The sequence below is a fragment of the Lepisma saccharinum genome, chromosome 18, assembly GCF_977018435.1.
Source record: "Lepisma saccharinum chromosome 18, izLepSacc3.1, whole genome shotgun sequence".
NCBI classification, from domain to species: Eukaryota; Metazoa; Arthropoda; class Insecta; order Zygentoma; family Lepismatidae; genus Lepisma; species Lepisma saccharinum.
Window position 1 is genome coordinate 57,357,773 of NC_139246.1, and position 19,803 is coordinate 57,377,575.

Genomic DNA, 19,803 nt, shown 5'->3' on the forward strand with positions numbered 1-19,803 from the left:
CTTGTCCCAATATTTACAAAGACGTGGAGCCAGTTCATGGCCTGAATGCACTGGACATTACCAAACCACTTCGTAGGGTTCTTCCTCAAACAAATCTGTCTCGGCATCGACATAGTTGGGGGAGAGAGCAGATATGTAGTAGCCTGGACTCGATCTCACGACCGCAGGTTGGGTGTTGACCACGGCCTCTTGGAGGCTACCCGTTTCACCGGCAAGATGCGCCTGCACCAGTTGCCACTTCTTGTCGTTGATGAAGTCGGAGGCAAACACTTTGATTGGCTTTAGGAGGGGCTGCTCGTGATGATGATGATGATGCAAATGAGGCCACTGAAACTGTTGCTTCAGAACCTTATGGGGCTTGTAGTACTGTGGGGCAGCCGTGGCTAGCACCGTTACAGGCGCGGATACGTATGACGATGGTATGCCGGAAGCCTCTATGTAACTGTTATGCCGGAAGCCTCCTGTTACCTCTTTGATGCTGGCGACTTTTGGAGCCACCCTGTCCACGACGGCGTTGAACCCGTGGATGGGGTCTGCGGTGTAGGTGACCGTCCTCACGCTTCCGTCGGCGTCCACGAGGCTGTACTGTCCCTTGACAACGTCTCCCTCACGTGACTCCCACTGTCTCTTGTTGTCTCCGGTGTACTGGTCGTTGACGCCATACTCGTAGGAGTATGAGGGATATGTCTGCAATGTATAAGAAACAAATTCACAAACTGACAATGTCTACAAATGATGCATACAACTTCATTTCCCTGTAGAATGAAAATTAAATTACATATGTCTTCTCTGTGACTGGAAAAGTAAGTGACAACTGTGAAAGTGTGGCAATGTTGTGCTACTTCGGGACTCTAGCGAGTAGTGGCGCTAGTGGGCTCAATAAACAGTTCTTCTGTTTGTGTAGATATTACCAATAGTTCCGTGGCTACTATTGATAATATTCAGTAAACAGCAAAAACAAACTACACGAAAGTTCACGTGAATGTTCTAGAAGGAATTTTAAGCATTTGTAATTTTTCATATTTTGGAATATCCTAGCAGTTTTTCGAAGAGAGTGGGAAAAAAAATTGCTAGCGTTGGCCAGAGGTCCAGAGGAGCCTAAAGCTTGACGCTCACTGAGACGCCGGAAACGCGGCAACAGAACAGTAGACCCGCTTCCGGGCTCTCAGTGGGTGATAACCCTTAAGATAATCTGCAGACTTCTGCACGAAAATTCAGGCTTCCGTTCCGCGCTTTTCCCTGTAGTGGACGTTACACCATTCGATTCCAATATAAGCAGACAACAGAATTTCTGTTGCCAGATATTTCCGTGTTTCGCAGCTTCTCACTGAGCGTCAAGCTTTAAGAAAAGTGACGGCAAAGTTTTAGTCAAGCTAACCGGCCGCTGAAATCGAACTTGTGAACTTTCGAATACGAATCCTTCAGCCCAAATTCTTTCTCTATGAAATTCTACAAACATATTATTCAGGACATATTACGTAGGATGGAGACAGTTCAATACGAAAGGATATAGATAAGTGTAGTCGAAGGGTTCAGTCGATAACAGCTGAAGATTTGGATCGTTTACGATTGTGGAAAGAAGCCAAGAAGTATATGTATACATATACATCCACCCCAAGGTCTATGACGCACTCCCCCGAAAAAGATAGAACATTTTCCCACCCCCTTTATGTAGAATTATTTACTCAAATTATTTTGGTCAGACAAAATTTTGTGGAACAACATAACATAGACATATTTTAAGCAATATATGTTTACTTTAGGTGCTTATGTTTGTTAACATAAAATGTACAAAACTGCTGATGTTCACTAACATTGTTAGCGTACTGAACCTTATTCTTAACAGGTTGTATGCTTGATTAACCTTGTTTTAGTTCGCAAAGCACGCCCCCCCCCTTCCAAACCGATTCTAAGGGGATAAGAGATGGTGTTTCATTTCACATTTCAACCCCATCGCTGCGATCACCCACAGGTAGGTAAAAATACTAATAACCAAAACAAAAAATCAATAACAAGTCAAAGGAACGATCTCCCCCATTTTTGTGTTAAGATATGTGTATATAGAATTGGAACAAAATTTTGTTCCCCCTTAAAAATTTCCATCACGCAGGCTTCGTCGTCATGAATGCCCCTGTGGGCACCCCTGGTGGTAGCACATAAACTATACTTCAGTTACCAGAACTTTCAAAAGACTATGTTTGATGGTGTAACAATAGAATAATATTAGTGCACTTATGTATTTCAGTATTATACTGGGTAGCCTTTAAAATAGTTTTGGCTCATCAAAAACTATGTTGTTATTCTTCACAACTGCGTGTGTGTGTATATAGAATCTGAGGTTCAACGCTGAAAAGAATATTATACAATACCTGACTTTTAAACTACAAGAAGTGTAATTGAAATTACACATGAAAGAATTGATTTGATATCAATATAAAATTCCAATGAAATACAAGTTCCTTAGGAAACATGAAATCTATTTTTGCTAAAGACTTATTGTTTTCATTGGTTACCAAGGAGACTTTAATTATTTAATATTTTAAAATAATGGAAAATGTACGATTTCATTTCGAAAGGGCAGTTTTTTTTTCTATTTTTCTATTCATAATTTGAGAAAGGTGCCGTATACAATACGAGTTTTTAACCATAGCTTACCCGTGCCACACGAGAAACTTACTTACCTGAGGGGAGCGGAGCCTCACAGGCCCACACTTTTTTTCGCTAAAATTCAAGAAACCATTTTGTTATTGAATCACTGCTTCCTTTGTTGATTATAGTGCAGTCATTTATTAATTATAAAAATTACAAAAAATACCATCATTAATTAAGAATAATAACCAATTATTGCATGAGTGTTACACACATACCATTCACTAGAACTCATAAAAACCATAGTCATTTTTCATTATTGCTTTTTCTTGTTTAAAGAGGTGCAATTGTATTAATTATAATACGATTAAAATAATTAACAACAAATTGTACACTGTCACTGGCATGAGTATGTCCAAATACTCATTGATTGATTTGCTTTATTTTACTTTGTTTTTCTGCCACTTTTGGCTACTTTGCGGAGATGAGGATGAGTAATGATATGATAAAATTGATGAGTGGACACTCACAAACACCCGTGCCCAGGTCGGGATTCGAATCCACTCCGCCACAGGTGCCACGCTAGCATATATATCGGCAATCTCACAAATTTATATTTCCTCCATTTTTTTTAGTTAGTTATCAACAAATATTTTCATTTCTTCTTTTGTGTCAGTACTCTCATTTTTATACTCGTTATTACTTTTTTATTATTCTTAATTTTTCGATTTATTTTATATCATATTTTTTATATTTTTTAAAATTTTGATCATAGGTAATAAGTCACTATGAAAACTAGCACCTGCTTATCTGCATTAAGAGTTATACGTATGCACACTTCCATTGTTATTGCCCTATGCAATACATACTCGAGTAGGGACAGAATATACACTCGATGACCAACAGTGGACGAAGCGATAAATCAAAATGACCTTACCAATGTAGTCAATGGTGCAGAAACGCCACTACTAATTAGAATTCACTTCATTTACTTTGAAGAGTCACCCATTGATATTCGCCACAGCAATTACAACCAATCCTTGTCAGAGATACAATAAATGAATAAAAAGGAAAAAAAGAAAAAAACATAATGATCAACCACTGTACCTTGCTGCTTAAATTTGTTTATTGTGTTCGCCACGCAGGTTTTATTCACATTCAATGCATTGCGACAAAACAGTAAAATGGTGACGGTGTAGGAAAAGGCAATGTGTGTGTTGTGGTTGTGGGAAATCAAATACCCGGACTTGATGCCTCTAGATTTCTTTATGTGGTAAGACATCGTCTACATCAAGAATGTTATGATGGGATTTGGTGGAATTGAAGTCCAGGATTGAGGAGGATGGGACATCAATCACCGTGGATATGATCGCCAATGCGTGGAGTGAATTCATCAATAGACTTGATATTATGAAAGCCACTCACATGTAGAGGTTTATTAATAATGAGAACTATGTTCACTAAAAATTATTTGAGTCAATGAATGTAATGCCATGTCTGTTGTTTCCTAGAAACTTTACAGAGTAAAGATATTTGGATCTGTTATGGACATTATGGATACTTTATGGACACCCTGTATTTTGAAGAGAAGCAAAGAATGAAGAAGTAAGTAAAAATACACCAAAAAAGGCATTTTAGGCAAGCACTAAACCTCGAAATAGGCATTAATAGGAACTATAAAATGCGTTAGTGGGCTCGAAACAACATAAAATTAATTTTAATCATTAAAACCTATGTCTAATACAATAGAAAATACGAATAGAGAAAAAATCAAATTTTCAAATTACAATTCTAGGCTAGAAGTAAAATGTACGATTAATGGATTCAGAATTAATTTCAAGATGTAAAAGAAGGAAAAAAAGAAAATGAAATGTAAGTTTGATTAGTATTGGCTAGCACTTACATCATAGTCCCTGTTGACTCGCAATGAGGAGAGCAACGGAGACTTGTGGAGGTGCCCTGCTTCGCTGACAGCCTGCATCACTGCCAACGTGGCGACTGTGAGAATCTGTAATGGAAAACGTGACGATTAGAGTAAATTCCTGATGGTGAATCTGTCTACCGGTTGGGAAATAAAACCTGATTGAATTACGTACATACTTATACACATAACTAAGTAGCCTTCTTAAACCCGAAGGTTTATGTCTGCAGCAACACGAGCCTTCCATCTGTCCCTGTCCTGGTACAATCTTTTCCATCCTTACCGATTTCCTTTCGGTCCATTTCAACGTTATCCCTCCATCTTTGTCTTGGTCTTCCAACTGGTCTCTTACCATCAGGTTTCCCAACAAGAATCCTGTAAACTCTTCTTTCCTCTCTCATTCGTGCCACATGGCCTGCTCACCTAAGTCTTCTTGATTTAATTATTATAATAATATCTGGACAACAATACACACGTAACTTATTAAATGGAGGCGTTCGGTTTCCGATATGCCCAAAACTAACCTGAATATCTCAATTAGTTTGAGTTTTTGTTTAACCCTTTCAGGTACATGGGACATATGTGTCCCATGTCTTATCTTATGCACATTCTTCATATGATAGGGGTTACATGGACGCAAATATTATTATCGTTTCTTCCTAGATATATATTTTTAGTTTCAAGTGTTTTTGTCGGCATAACGTATTATTTATACTGTTTTACAAGCATCTAAATGTGGCAAGTATTATATAGCCTTGCATTTTGGATTATGTTTCGCAAAATATCTTGCAATTGTTTTCTAATTCACAAATACAATTCTGGTATTTGTAATTATTAATGATTGTACAACATATTTTGATGAGTTTCTGATTACCTGCAGTACACCTGAAAGAGCTACAGGCTCAGAAACTGATTGGGACATATATGTCCCTATGCACCACAAAGGTAACTTTCTGCATGTTTGTAGGTAATTCTACAAATTCGAAAAAAAAAAACATTTCTTTGTAAAAAAAAAGTTTTGAATTGTATCTACTTAAAATATATATTGCATATATGTGTGTGTGTAATAAAATATTATATTCTTAACGTATTTTTTTATTATATTGTCCCAGAAAGGTATCAAAGCAACGTGAATTTCTTGTTTCTGGTGAAGAAATCGTGCAAGTTTTACAAGCTGAAGACAGTGACAATGAAGATAATCTCCTTCTAGATGAAGATTGATTGATTGATTGATTTAGTTTATTTTACTTCGCGTTTTGTGCCTCTAGGCTAATTTGCGAAGATGGGGATGAGTGATGAAATGATGAAATTGATGAATGGACATTCACAAACAACCAAGCCCGACCGGGATTCGAACCCGGGATCCTTGGCGTCGCAGCGCGATGTGCTAACTCTTGTCCACAGGATCGGGCCTTCTAGATGAAGAGGATCAATTATTTTTAATAGAAGACATTGATGCAGGAGAAACTAATGTCACCATAGACGATCCTGAACCTGCAGTTACTTGTTCAAGAGAGGGATTGACAGTTTCGGACGTCAAGCTGAATTCTATGGACCCTAATTCTGAAAGTCCTCATGGAGCTGTTCAAAACCCTGAGTCACATAGTGCTTTCAGTGTTCCAGATTTTAAGTGGAATAGAAGTTACAAGCCAAGGAAATTTAGTATTAATGAAAATTTTGATTATGGGAAAGTTCTTGTTTTCAATGTAGAAGAAAGTGGTTGTGTCCCAAAACCAATTGAAATTTTCAATTCCGTTATGAATTTCAATGAGCTAATCAAATTGATAGTAGAGGAAACTTGCCGATATGCTCAGCAAAACGGGGTGGTTTTTGATATAAACAGTGCAGAAATGAAAGCCTTCTTAGGTATGAATGGAATAATTAGTTACAATGTTCTACCTACTACTATTAGGAGTTATTGGTCAACGGAACCTGATCTAAGTGTTCCTTACGTTTCACAAGTAATGCCTTTACATCGTTTTGAAGAAATTAGGAAGTATTCGCACTTCTCAAATAATGAGGCTCAACCAAACAGAAATAGTCCAATGTATGACCGGGCCTACAAAGTGAGATCAGTAATAAACCATCTAAATAAGAGCTTCCAAGCCGCTTTGAGTCCATCTAAAACCCAGGCAATAGACGAACACATGGTCAAATTCAAAGGACATAACATTATGAAACAGTATATAAAGAACAAACCTATAAAGTGGGGTTTCAAAATGAGGTGCAGGTGTGAATCAGAAACTGGATACCTGTATGAATTTGACCTATACACAGGGAAGAAAGGGGCAAGTCATGCAGAAGTGGGTCTTGAAGAGAGTGTGATACTGCAGTTAACAAAATCCATTTGTGGTCTTCATTGTGAAATTTATATGGACAACTTTTTTAATTCGCCTGTTCTACAGTACATTCTAGCAGAAGAGAACATAAAAGCTTGTGTTACTGTACGCACAAACAGAAAAAACATGCCAAAAAACTTCCCAACGGACAAAGAAATGAAGAGAGGGGATATTCATGCAGTGAACACTAATGGTATGTCTATCATCAAGTGGATGGACAATAGGCCAGTGTATCTTTTATCTAATTTCATATCACCAATCCCAATAATAAATGTAAAAAGACGCATTGAAGGTAATTCTGAGAAAATAAATGTTCTTTGCCCTTTGATGGTCAGAAAGTACAATGAGTATATGGGAGGTGTCAGAAAAAAGTTACTTATGAAGTTGACCGTAAGGTAAAAATAAAGTACTACCTCAGGTTATTTTTTGATTGATATTGGAATTAATAATTCTTACATAGTGTACAGCAAGCTTTTCAAAAGTGTGTGCACAGAATCAGGGAAGTCAATGACTTCACTAGAGTTTCGCCAAAGCATTGCTCGAGAGTTGATTGGACAGTATTCGAACAGAAAGAGATCATTGCCAATGACAATAAGTACCAAAAAGAGGCTTGAGAGTCAATTTCTTCCTAAACCTCCAGAGCAGCGGCGTATACTCTGGGTCATCTAGGTAATCGCAGATGACCCGGCTGTATTTCTTTTTTTAATATATATATATATATATACATTTCTTCGCAATATTCTTCCAAACCAATTTCGATGCACACATTTCTTTGCTTCCAGCGCCCGAATGCTTCCAACCGTTTGCCGCTGAAAGTCCGGGAACCTTTCTCCAGCCGGTGGAATGACTTCAGGGAATCTCACCCTGACGTCATGCCTCCCGCTTCCCTTACAACCCTTGGCGAGGAGGGAGGAGAGCGGAAAGAGGGAGAGGAAACACTGCTTCTCAGGTGCGGTGATTCCGTGGCCAGGGTAAGCTCCTTCTTGTGAGAGTCCACCGGTCACACTCTCAACCTTCAGAGCCTTTACCGTTCCTTCCGCTGAACTAGGGAAAACATACCTGGTAGAATGCGAAGAACAGGAAAATTGAATAACATGGGCAAACCAATTCTACGCTAATTTTCACTTTACATTTGCTTCTATCTTGCTGATTTCTGTTACTTGAACATAAATTTATCAAAGGGAAAAAGCTTAAATATTGAAGATGAAGCAAACTAAATTCAAATTCAAAGCTTAAGCAATTAAAGCACCTATATGCTGACTCCCCCATCCTTCTATTTACAAAAATAGTGATTGTTTCTCCTCTCTAATCTTCAAAAGCAGCGAGAATACTTCTTTCACAGAACTGAATATTTTTTAAAGGGAAAGATATAAAAAATAAATTATGTATATAAAAAATAAATTATGTATAGTTAGTTAATTTAAGTTGCTATATTCCGCCTCTTTAGATTAATAGTGATGAAGATGAACGAATTAAACATAAAACGAAAAAAACACATCAGGCACGTAGCCAGGTGGAAGACTCGGGGGGCAGAAACCCCCCTCCCCGAAATCCTACAAATATCTAATTTAAAAAGTGTATAGTGGTAATTAATTTTACTTCATTAGTAGGATTAAACACCTTGCATAATACGTTGTAATAATCTGAGATTCATCTTCAGGACTTCTAACCCCACTGTTTCAACTTTATGAGGCGGCTGCTAATAAGGGATGATCCCCATCCCGAAATAAAATTCTGGCTCTGGCCTGCAATGATTCGAACTTTTAAAACCTGTCATTTCGAGCTCGGAAAGGGATTTTTTTTTTATCATTCATAGGGAATTTCATTCTCAGCCAGGAACACAACAACAGAAGTTTGGCGCGTGAAACTGAATGCGTTTAGTCGTTGGCTTCGTGCTGTGCTTCGTGTTTATTATTTATTTAGGTGTTAGTGTTTGTCGTGATAGTGCTGTGTTAAAGGGTAACGGATGTGATACAAGATTTGCTGGTGAAACCTTTTGGAACAAGATCTTTTCAGGAGAAGTTGCAACTTGTTAATACAGGTAGGCCAGTGTCATCGCTTGAACTTATTTCTACACACAAAGACAAAAATCGGGAATATGTGAGGCATTTTCGTAAGCAAATTATGACAAAACACCATGGTTGACAGGAAGTATAAGTGTTAATAAGCTTTGCTTTTTTGTTGGCCGTGCTTACTTTTCGGGGCTGAAAATGTATGGACTGAATGTATGGACGCGTGGCGGATACTGTAATCTTTGCAACGCTTGTATCAAACATGAAAAATTCAAAAGTCACATAACTTCCTTTGTTAAGCTGCAACCTTTCGCACAGACACGTAATAACTTGCAACAGGACAAACAGCGTGCTTTGGATGTGGTACAGCACAAGTAATCGGATCCTGGAGTAAGTTGAATTTTGCACTTAAATTAATATTGCGGGTTTTTATTTCACTAGTGCACGTCTTTCATTTTATATTTCACAGGTTGTTTTTGTATAGCTTTATAATACTGTCTTGTTTTATTATTTGAAATTCTACACGTATATTAAACTGCAATAACGAGAATTAACTGATTGTGATCGTAGCAATAAGACAACATTCCGACACAATATTCCTAAATCCAATATGGATCCTGACATAAATTGCACGGAAACTTTTGGAGTTTGAGGATCAAGGGTCGGAGATTATCCACTCTTTAGAACCAGCATACGCCACTGCTCCAGAGCATTACATGACAAAAGTACAAAAATGGAAACGCTGTGTGAATTGTGCTAAAAGAAACTAGAAAATCGTACGAATAACATGTGCTCAATATGTAATGTATATGTATGTTGTGTGAGATCACAACTGTTTCCAAGAATTTCATGCTTAAATATACAATGTTCATGAGTTTCCTAATAATTTGATATATAATATTGAATTCTGAAGTGAAAAATAATTTTGTATCAAGGTGTTGCTTAATTTCGCATATATTTTGTTATTTGTTACCTTTAACGTACATAGGGACAAATATGTCCCAACAATTATTTCATATTTAATATACATTTTTGTGAAAAATTTTAGTTTAATTGTCCAAATTACTCCAAAAGGTATACAAAAAGTAATACATATCATATATATCAATTACAGTTTACTTGTGAACCTGAAAGGGTTAAGGTCCATTTTATGCACAGAAAGACTAATCTGGACTGGACCTACAGTTTATAGTGGGATACGAACCACTTTGTGCCTCCTTCATTATAAGGCGCTGCCACCGCGCCATCGGAGAACGTCACGCAGGCTGGAAGTGCAATGAGAGCAGCTGCAGCTGCAAAAGCGAACTCGAGGTTTACTTCAAAAACAATCTATAAGTAGCTTTGCTTATGAAATTATATTCCTTGAGGTTTCCTGTTGCTTCTGTTAGCAGCCACATGTTCAGCAGGCCATCATTGCTTCCTATATCTTATTCAATACACAAAATTACATGTTTTCTTACGGCTTCATTGAATGTTTAGGTCTGACTTCGCCGGTGCTGTCACATTATCTGGTTTCAGAAACAGTGCGCAGAGCTTACTCCTCCCCTTTTACCTGACCAGGGGTGTCCATCTCCCCCCCCCCCCAAGGCCTATGTTCAAAAGTAGAACATTCCCTTTGCCACCCTCCTTTTATTCCGAATTATTTACTCAGATTATTTTGTTCAGACAAAATTTGCGGAACATATTTCAGCAATATACGTTTACTTTAGGTACTTTCATGTTTGCTAGCATAAAACGTACAAAACTTCTCAGGCTCACTGCCATTGTTAGTGTACTGAACCTTATTCTTAACAGTTTGTCTGCTTACCTAACCTTGTAATAATGTGAACAGCAGGCCCCTACCTTTCCAAACCAATTCTAAGGGCATAAGAGGTTGTGCTTTATTTCAACCCCATCACCCACAGGTAGGTACGAAAACTACATAATAACCATAACTAAAAATCAAGAACAAGTCAATCAAAGAAACGACCCCCCCCCATTTTGTGTGGAGATATATAGAATTGGTATAAAATCTTGTTCCCCTCAAAAAATTCTCACGACGTCATGAATCCCCCTGTATGCACCCCTGCCTACCTCCATGGTTCACAGTACGTACAGATTGTGTAACATCAAGAGAAGGTAAAACTTATGAAATATATCTACAATGAAAAACGTTCAAATAGGAGAATCGACATTATGATATCGTGTAAATTTGACTGTAAACATACAGGTTAAGGGTCTTTCCGATGGCGTAGTGGTAAAGTGGTCGCCTTGTAATGAATGTGTCCCAGGTTCAATACCTGATGGAGGCACATTGCAAATTGGTTCGGATCCCACATTGAACTGTAGGTCCAGTCCCAATTACTCTTACTGTGGATAAAGTGGGCTTAAAACATCACTTAAAACATACAGGTTAATAAATATTATTTTACCATGACTCTTTTCATTAAAACGAAGCTTTGGATGACACGTCATTATCAAGAAGAAAATCTTCACCATGATGTCCTCTACATCTGTTTGTTCATATTGAATATATACATACATAACTACATAATGAGTATGACTGAAATATTTTTTTTTTTGCAATTTGTCATTTATCAACTTCGACTATAAAATCTACACATGTTCTCCTGTGTTGACCAAGTGATTGATATCCGCTACGTACAATGTCAATTGCTGTCTTTATCATATCGTAATGGCTTCACAACTACTCACTCAAAGTAATATTTATCATTAAAATCCCAATTATATCTGAAGCTTAATTATATTTTATAATAAAATATGTTACAAAAGTTTCAAAATTTTATTATTTTCAAAACAATTTTCTTAGCGGATTAGGCATGATACTTTACAGTTTTAATACATTAGGAGCATGCCATGTCAAAGTGCACCTGAATTTTAATTTTTGAAATTAAAATAAATGCTATTCTATCTCGTGAGTCAACAATATAATATTGGCGTTTGGATAAAAGCCGGACCTCGTGGCGGAGTGGTTAGTTTATAGCGCTACGACGCCAGGGGTCCCGGGTTCCAATCCCGGCCCGGGTATGGGTGTTTGTGAGTGTCCATTCATCAATTTCATCACTCATCTACATCTTCGCTATTAGCCAAAGGTGGCAGAAAAGCGAAGTAAAATAAACCAAATCTTAGTCTTATGTAGTTAATTTTTCATCATTTGAAAATTCACAGAAATTGAAATAAATTTCTTGTTAAGTAAGGAGGCAGTGTTTTATCTGTCACACCCGTGACACAAAATTGTTCATTCATATCCTGCAAATCTGGGAAAGTATTTTAAGGGTAGTTATGTTTAATCAAGCGTTTTTAGTTTCATAATTCATTGCACAGAAACTGTAAGAAAAATGTTGCTTAATTATCAGTAGAATAGTTACTATAATGTCAAAAATGTATTTCACGTGTCCCATCCGTGACAATGATAGTAAGCCCAATTATAAAAAACACAACATTAGTCTTAAGCTGTCCGTACATGACCAAGCTGACCACGAACAGCACATTGAATTCCACGCTCAAAGAAAGTGACGCCAGAGCACACGTCATGTTTCTTCTCGAACTCATGGTTAATATTCAAGGATTTCTAATTAGGAACTGTTCTAAATGCAACTTTTCATGACAGACTTTCGACCAATGAGAGCACATGCTATTAAAATAAATTATAAAGAAAAAGCACCGAGATACAAATGCGATTTAATTCTATTCTGTGATGAAGAGGAAGCGACGCGGAAAGTATAAACATGTGCTTGTGACTTGAGAGAAAGAAAAGGACTAAAGGTGGATCATTCTTATCTGTATTTATTTAATCGCAATTATACAACAAGAAGTAATGTGTATTTACATAGCAGTGAATGATGTGATGATAATATATATTTGACAAATATCCGTAAAATATAATGTGTCATAGTCATGTTAAATTATAGTTTGGATACACAAAATAAAAATCAATTAGCTATGTATTCGTGAAGAATATATTGTGAAATTATTTTGCCATTATGATCACACAGCTTCTCTGGTATGGTGTCTCAGTGTAGAGCCCGACCCAGCTATCTTTGCCGCGGTGCAGATCTCAATTTTAGTTTCATCTCCCTCCCTCTTAGCATCACGTGTTCTACCCTGCTCGTCAACCTTCGCCATTGTTGCCAATATATCATTCCATTCTTGGACACACTCGCGCAAACATAATTTAAAACAATTGAATAGCGCTCCAGCTCGCGGTTCACACCGTTCGACGGGGGCGTTAATGTGACAATATAGCATGATGTAATGGTTGCTTCTTTTACGCATTGCATTTTCATTGGCTAGCTAGTAAGTTAGTAAGTAGTGTTGCCAACTGTATTAAGGAAGCACTATTTCTATCACTGAAGGAGAAAGACAAAGTGGTGGTGAGTTTTGTTGGATTGAGAGCGCCATAATATCATTTTAAGTATTTGATCGGTTTGACGTTGTGTGTGTGTATGTGAAAGTGTGTGTTTGGTAATGAACGTTAAATTCCATAGTGCCGCCTGTCAAAGTTGAAATCAGAAACCTTGCATAGCAAAGCTCGGGAGATTCTAAGCAACGTGCACGAGTTCATGAAGGAGGAAGCCAGTCAAGGTGTTAGCATCCCAATAAAGAATTTTGGCAAGAGAGCAGCGGCTGCGACTGGAGTTCCTGAACGAACAATCAGGGTTATCGTGAACGAAAGACAAACGACAAAGACCAGCGACCAAATCGTTAGTGGACGCTTTCGATGAAAACGTTATCCATAGGCTCTGCTTGAAAATGAAGTGCCGACATTGAAAAAATTGCATGTCAAATTACAGGCGGACATAAATTTTGCGGGAAGTAAAGAGAGTTTGTGACGTTTGCTGCGAAATGTGGGATTTAGGTGGAGGAAGACACAAAACAATAGAACCATTCTGACAGAAATGAAAAATATTCGCCTTAAAAGAACAAGATTTCTGAGGCAAATGATGCACTACAGACGACAAGACCGACCAATAATATACATAGACGAGATAAATTATTTGGCTCCATGAGCATTTCAACTCTAGGCTCCGGCACGTCGATTTTGTTGGTGCACAGATGCTCGGTTTCAATGAAAATTGAGAATCGTGTACGGACGGCTTGACTCCAACGTTGTCTTTTATCAACTGTGTTTGTTTTCAAATATCAGAAGTAAAATGTTCATAGAAACAAAATAATGTAATGGTGACTAGCTTTATCTAGGTCCATGATGAAAGCAGATTATGTCGACAACTAATCCCAGGTTCGGTGGAGGCCCACAGTGATTCGGATCCCACTTTAAACTGTATTATCAATCCTGATTAACCTATCCGAGCATGAAATGATCTTCGGGAAGATTTTAATCAGTGAAGTTAAAGCAGGCCAAGACTCCCAAATTTTGATTATCCAAATCCTTTCCTATGTCTTCCATTAAGAAATTTAATGTTGCTTTGAAGGAAGATATCTTAATACAATCTACATTTATTTCGAGGGGAGTGACCATGGCAGTTTTTGAATATCAATTTGGATTCCTATTATCTCTTTATGTTCGTCTCATAATGCGGCCGGCCTCAGTGGCGGAGTGGTTAACACAGTGCGCTACAACGCCGGAGGTCCCGGGGTCGAATCCCGGCCTGGGCATGGGTGTTCGTTGTGAGTATCCCTTCATCAATTTCATCATACTCTTTCTCATCTTCGCGATCAGCAAAAAGTGGCAGAAAAGTGAAGAAAAATGAACCAAATCAATCAATAAATAAATCAATCTAATGAAGCAGGGTTATTTTACTTATGGAGCACTCATACTCATATTGTCAAAGTGGCAAATATTTGGTTGTCGTAGATGTATTGCAGGATACGAAATTTAGTTCCTTACATTAAAAGAGGAACATAAATTAAGAGTATTTGAAAATGAAATCTTTAGAAAAATACTTGGACCTAAGGGATGAGAAAACAGGTGAGTGGAGATAGTTATATAATTTGGAACCGCATAATTTGTATTCATGTCCAGATATTATTAGAATAAGACTTAGGCGGGGAGGGCACGGGGCACGAATCGAAGAGGAAAGAATAGTTTACAGGATTCTTGTTGGGAAACTTTATGGTAAGAGACTTGTAGCAAGGCCAAGACGAAGATGGAGGGATAACGTTGAAATGGACCTAAAGGAAATCGGTAACAATGATGAAGACAGATGGAAGGCTTGTGTTGCCGCAGTTATAAACATTCTTGTTTAAGAAGGTTAGAGAGTTAGTTAGTTAGTATTGTAGGAGCATCACCGCTGCTTGAGTGAAGTGGGTGCTAGCCAATTGAAGGGCTCGTGTAAAACATGATGACATTTTGGTCTTTTTTGAGTTTCAAAGTAAAATGTGCCATCCTTCAGTTTATGAGTGAAATTGCCATGTCATACAATTTGCATTTTACTCAGTAAAGCCTTCTGAAAAACAATTTATCTACAGTATAGATTCTAATAACATTTTTTTGCTTAATGAACTCATAAATGAACGAAATGTCACTTACCATGATTTACTCCCGAGCCCTTCAATTATGAATAGTCTGAGTCCTCTTTGTATCCTAGTCTACATGATAAGTAACCATTTTAAGTTAGCTAATCTTTACAGTAAATTATCAAAATTCTTTTCCTTGAATCCGCTTGAGCAACATGCATGGACAACGGCACTAGCACGTATTCCATTCCACATGAACCAATCAACTAAAGAATTCTTACCCAAGGAACTGAAGTCATAACAATTCAACGAAATCATACACAGATACAGAAAGGGTTATATTGAGTGAATCAATTGTAGTTATCACTCATACTATGACATTTTGTCATCGTTTTCACACTCAACATGTTGACGAAAATGTTCAACATCATCTTAACACCCACCTCCTAAGCAGGAGTAGTGCGCACGAACACCTGGGTATATACCATGTTCGCCACTGTATACAAGACATCTGATTTGACCTTTCAGCATTCTGGACTTACTCCAAAATGAAATTGTCTCTAAATTTCCTTGTCTTACTTCCCGATTTCCACTCCTACGTTAAACAGGCCGTTAAATTTGAGATATGAATACAACTCGGTAAATTAAAGAATTAGCTGCGTAATTCATCAGTTAACTAAAGCGAAGACAACGTATTTTAAAAGATGTTGCTAGTTTTCAGTGTTGTAACACAACGTGATATGTACGAGGTATAATACATCTTTGATTCCAATGTTATTTTGTTGGTAGGCTTTCGTTCAAATTCGAACATTTTATTTCAAGGAAATTGCATATTTTAGAATCGTAATTTCAAACGCCATCTAATCTTGATTTTTTTCTTTTGTTATTTAGCGTCGTTATTCTGCCACTTTTTGATAATTCGGATGAGTGATGATATGATGAAATTGATGAAGGGACAACCACAAAGAACACCCATTGAAATCCTATACCCCTGGCGCCATATTGCGCCACGAAGTTTGGCGACAGCGTCATCTATTTTTACTTACATTTATCCAAGCCATCCTGCAAGAACCGTGGACAGATATCGTCGTGGAAGACAAGAGAGCACTGCACAGTAATTTGCATACGTGCTCGCTCTTGTATTCTTTATATACGAGCATACGTAGAAAAATGCATGCGAAACCTTCAAGGTCGGAGCGCGACACAGGGTCAGTTCCCACACGTGACGCAAGAGCGTTCCTCGTGCATGGGAGTCTGCACACCGCACGATTTATTGAGTCGTCAACGCTGCACAAGGTCGGGTATATAGCTTGGTGTCATTTCTCACAAACCTTCGCGAAATCTTCTCAGGTTAAAGCCGTTGATCCGCCATCAAAGAAGACTGCAAGATGCATGGAAGCCTTGTTCAACGTGCAGACGCGTTGCTTTTATGATGCCGCTGTAACTTATTAAACACGGAACTTGGAAGCATGTTCCGTTCTGTCGTTTGCTGGTGCCGAGTCTTCCTCATAAATATCAATTTTAAATAATTAGTCCGAATGGATGCTCTTATGAAGGTGGCATAAACAGTTAAGTCCGAATCACACGGATAGGAATACCCTAGTAGGAGCTAACTGGGTGGACATAGTGGCCGCTGGGATCAGAGGCGCAACCACGAATTTTTGTCTGCGGGGAATGTACCTGGAAGATAAACGTGCCAATAATAATAATAATAACAATGATGATGATGATGCCATTATTATTATTATTATTATTATTATTATTTTATTCACTTTTTTTCCTGGCATTTCTTTCAACACGTTCAACTAACTAATAAAGATAAACAAGAGCACAATCTGTATTTTTGAAACACAAAATTGACGAATGTAATTCTTTTTGTACAAACGCCATGCGTAACTTTCATGTAGAACATATGTTTTACACATTATGCAACATGGAGCGACGTAAAATAAGAAAGATACATATGCAACATGTTAACACTTTTGTGCACGTATTCAATGTTTCTACAATATATATATATATATATATATATTATTTAAATACATTACATAATCAATTCATCCACCTCATAACAAACCAACAGAAAAAAATATATAAATTGCCTCGCACATGTGTGTGCTCCTTTTCCTCAAAACGATTGTTCATACATACAATTTAAAACAAAACTATTTGGACGGATTCAAGTTACAGTGGTTTAAGTCACTTTCTTAAAAAGAAAAATACGTCTGACTCACAGCACTTTGCTGATCAACACAATAGCTGTTTCCTTTATCTCTAGACCTTAAACTGTCATCTGTTGACAGTTGAATGAATCTCTGATTGACTTCACCTTTTCTGTTAGCAGATTGACTTATAAAGATCTGCTTTCTGTGCCCAAGTCATTTTTTTTTAAAGTGACTTAAACCACTGTAACTTTAACCCTTCCATTTAGCACCAACAATCTGAAATACTACATGTTTGTTCTTACTTCACTCGCTGATAATCTACAATGCATTACAGAAAAGAATCATATTACGAACGAGCCGAGCAAGAACATTTTTAGATCCAATGTTTGCAAAGTGAAAACAATATTGATTTAATTTAATTAATCAAGTGTTTGTTGTTGGTCCGTCCTCTTCTTCCCTCACCCGCCGGGGTATCCGAAACAGGTCGCCTCACTTTGCTGTGTTGCAAACCCATTGCAACGACCAAGCCGACTGATGCAGGGGATAGGAAGAACAGCGTTGAACTTTGCTCCAATCCTCCTCGCTGTAGAGATCAGGTCGTTGCTCCGGCTTTGCAACGCCCAACTGTGCGTCTACTCATACACTCTGAAATCTCGCAGGTTGCCTCCTTTTTTTAACACATCATAATGGAATCTTCTTTATGAAGCAACGAATGGCAAAATTGTTTGTTTATGTTCAATATACATTTATATTTAATAGGAAAATAAACGAAAAAATATACTAACAAAAAGTATGAAATTTTGTTGGAAAATATCCGGTCGTTGTGCAACAGTGCAACAATATCAGTAACCGCCCCTGGTACCCGGCCCTCGTATGAACTAAACTGGGCTGCAAAAGGTTCTGCTGAAAGTGTTTGACAAATAACATAATCTTAATTTCATATTTGAGTTGTGAGTTTTTGTCTCTTAAGTCCAGTTTATGCACAAATAGGCTAATCAAGACTGTACCTATACAGTTTAAAGTGGGATCCTCACTACTATGTGCCTCCACCGGGTATCGAACCCAGGATCAATTGATTACAATGCGACGACGTTACCGCTACGTCATCCGTATTTTTATACTATTTGTCAACAAGCCTAGACGTAATGGATCAGTTACTCTTCATGATTATGGCACAATTTATTTATCAATATTCAAGTCAGTGCACATAATTTCTTCATTCTCTCTTGGACATGATGCCTCTCCTGAGTTTCAATAACTTGCACAAATTGTACAACATGATATACATGTAGAAATGTCTCTTCTTTCGTTTTTATTCTGGTGACTAATAAACTGAGTTAGTGCAATTATATCGGTATCTTCACCAGGTGCGAACTGAGCAGAGAAATAAGTGTCTCTTTTCGCGTGTCGTTTGCAGCTTATCGCTTCTATGTGAAATCTCCCTAAAATCTAGTTCTTTCTTCGTAATTGTTTCCATACCTATAATCTCAAGAAATTGTGTGTTTTATAATTATAGTTACAACAAAATCTGTTAAAAATGAAATAATTTTTAACAAATTTGAAATAGTAGTGACATGTCTACAGAAGAGACATTTCCTTTTCGAAGGCTTCGCTACCATTTAGCCATGTAAATTTGCTAGTCTCTAGGTATTTCTCTTATGTGGTGTATAATGAAAGGGCAACATCGAGATGTGTTGCAAAATACTGATCTTTGTAATGCGTGCAGCGAGTGACCTCTTCTAACATACTATGTGGAAACGATAGCGAATGTTAGTCCCGTGGGAAAACTCACAGAGTTTCCCAGCCATGAAGTAAGTGAACATTGGATCTTGCTGACCTAAGATACGTATAAAACTGGAACATGCATTGCGGCACGATAGAGCAGAGACTATTAGTGGACGTCTTCAAGATTCATGGGTTATTGGAAACCGACAGAATGTCCTTTCCCGAGTTGGTCTCGCAACCTCTGGGGCTCTCTTATTTGAAGGAATTATAATTTTGATTTGTTGTAACAAAAAAAGGTCGAAGATATAAGGGGGAAAATGTCTGCTAAATGCAAGGAAAACGTACGTTAATATTAAGTTATCGGATACGAAATAGTGTATAACATTAAAAAGTATCATCTGCATTCACACTAAATTCATTATTTTTTATAACTTTGGGAGTTTCTCCCATCCCTACTCCCGCCTTTAAATTACACATATTCGCAACCAGAAAAAACATAAAGCATAGTGTAGAATCTACATTTTTGTATTATCGACCCGTGGCAGCTATGGATGACCCAAATGACGTCACGTTTAGTGTTCTTTGTGTATAAAAATACGATTTTTAGCCCGTTCGACCTACCCTGACGTTGCTCT

The 19,803-nt window shown here is 37.6% G+C and overlaps 1 protein-coding gene across 1 annotated transcript; it reads right to left on the minus strand.

The window, feature by feature from the left end:
- Positions 1-6: 6 nt before the first annotated feature.
- LOC146002119 (uncharacterized) lies at positions 7-16,392 on the minus strand. Its single transcript, XM_083139837.1, has 3 exons — positions 16,325-16,392; positions 4,493-4,597; positions 7-687 (listed from the first exon to the last, which is right to left on the minus strand). The coding sequence occupies exons 1-3, from the start codon at positions 16,337-16,339 to the stop codon at positions 58-60; spliced, it is 750 nt and encodes a 249-aa protein (XP_082995963.1). The 5' UTR covers positions 16,340-16,392; the 3' UTR covers positions 7-57.
- Positions 16,393-19,803: the final 3,411 nt, after the last annotated feature.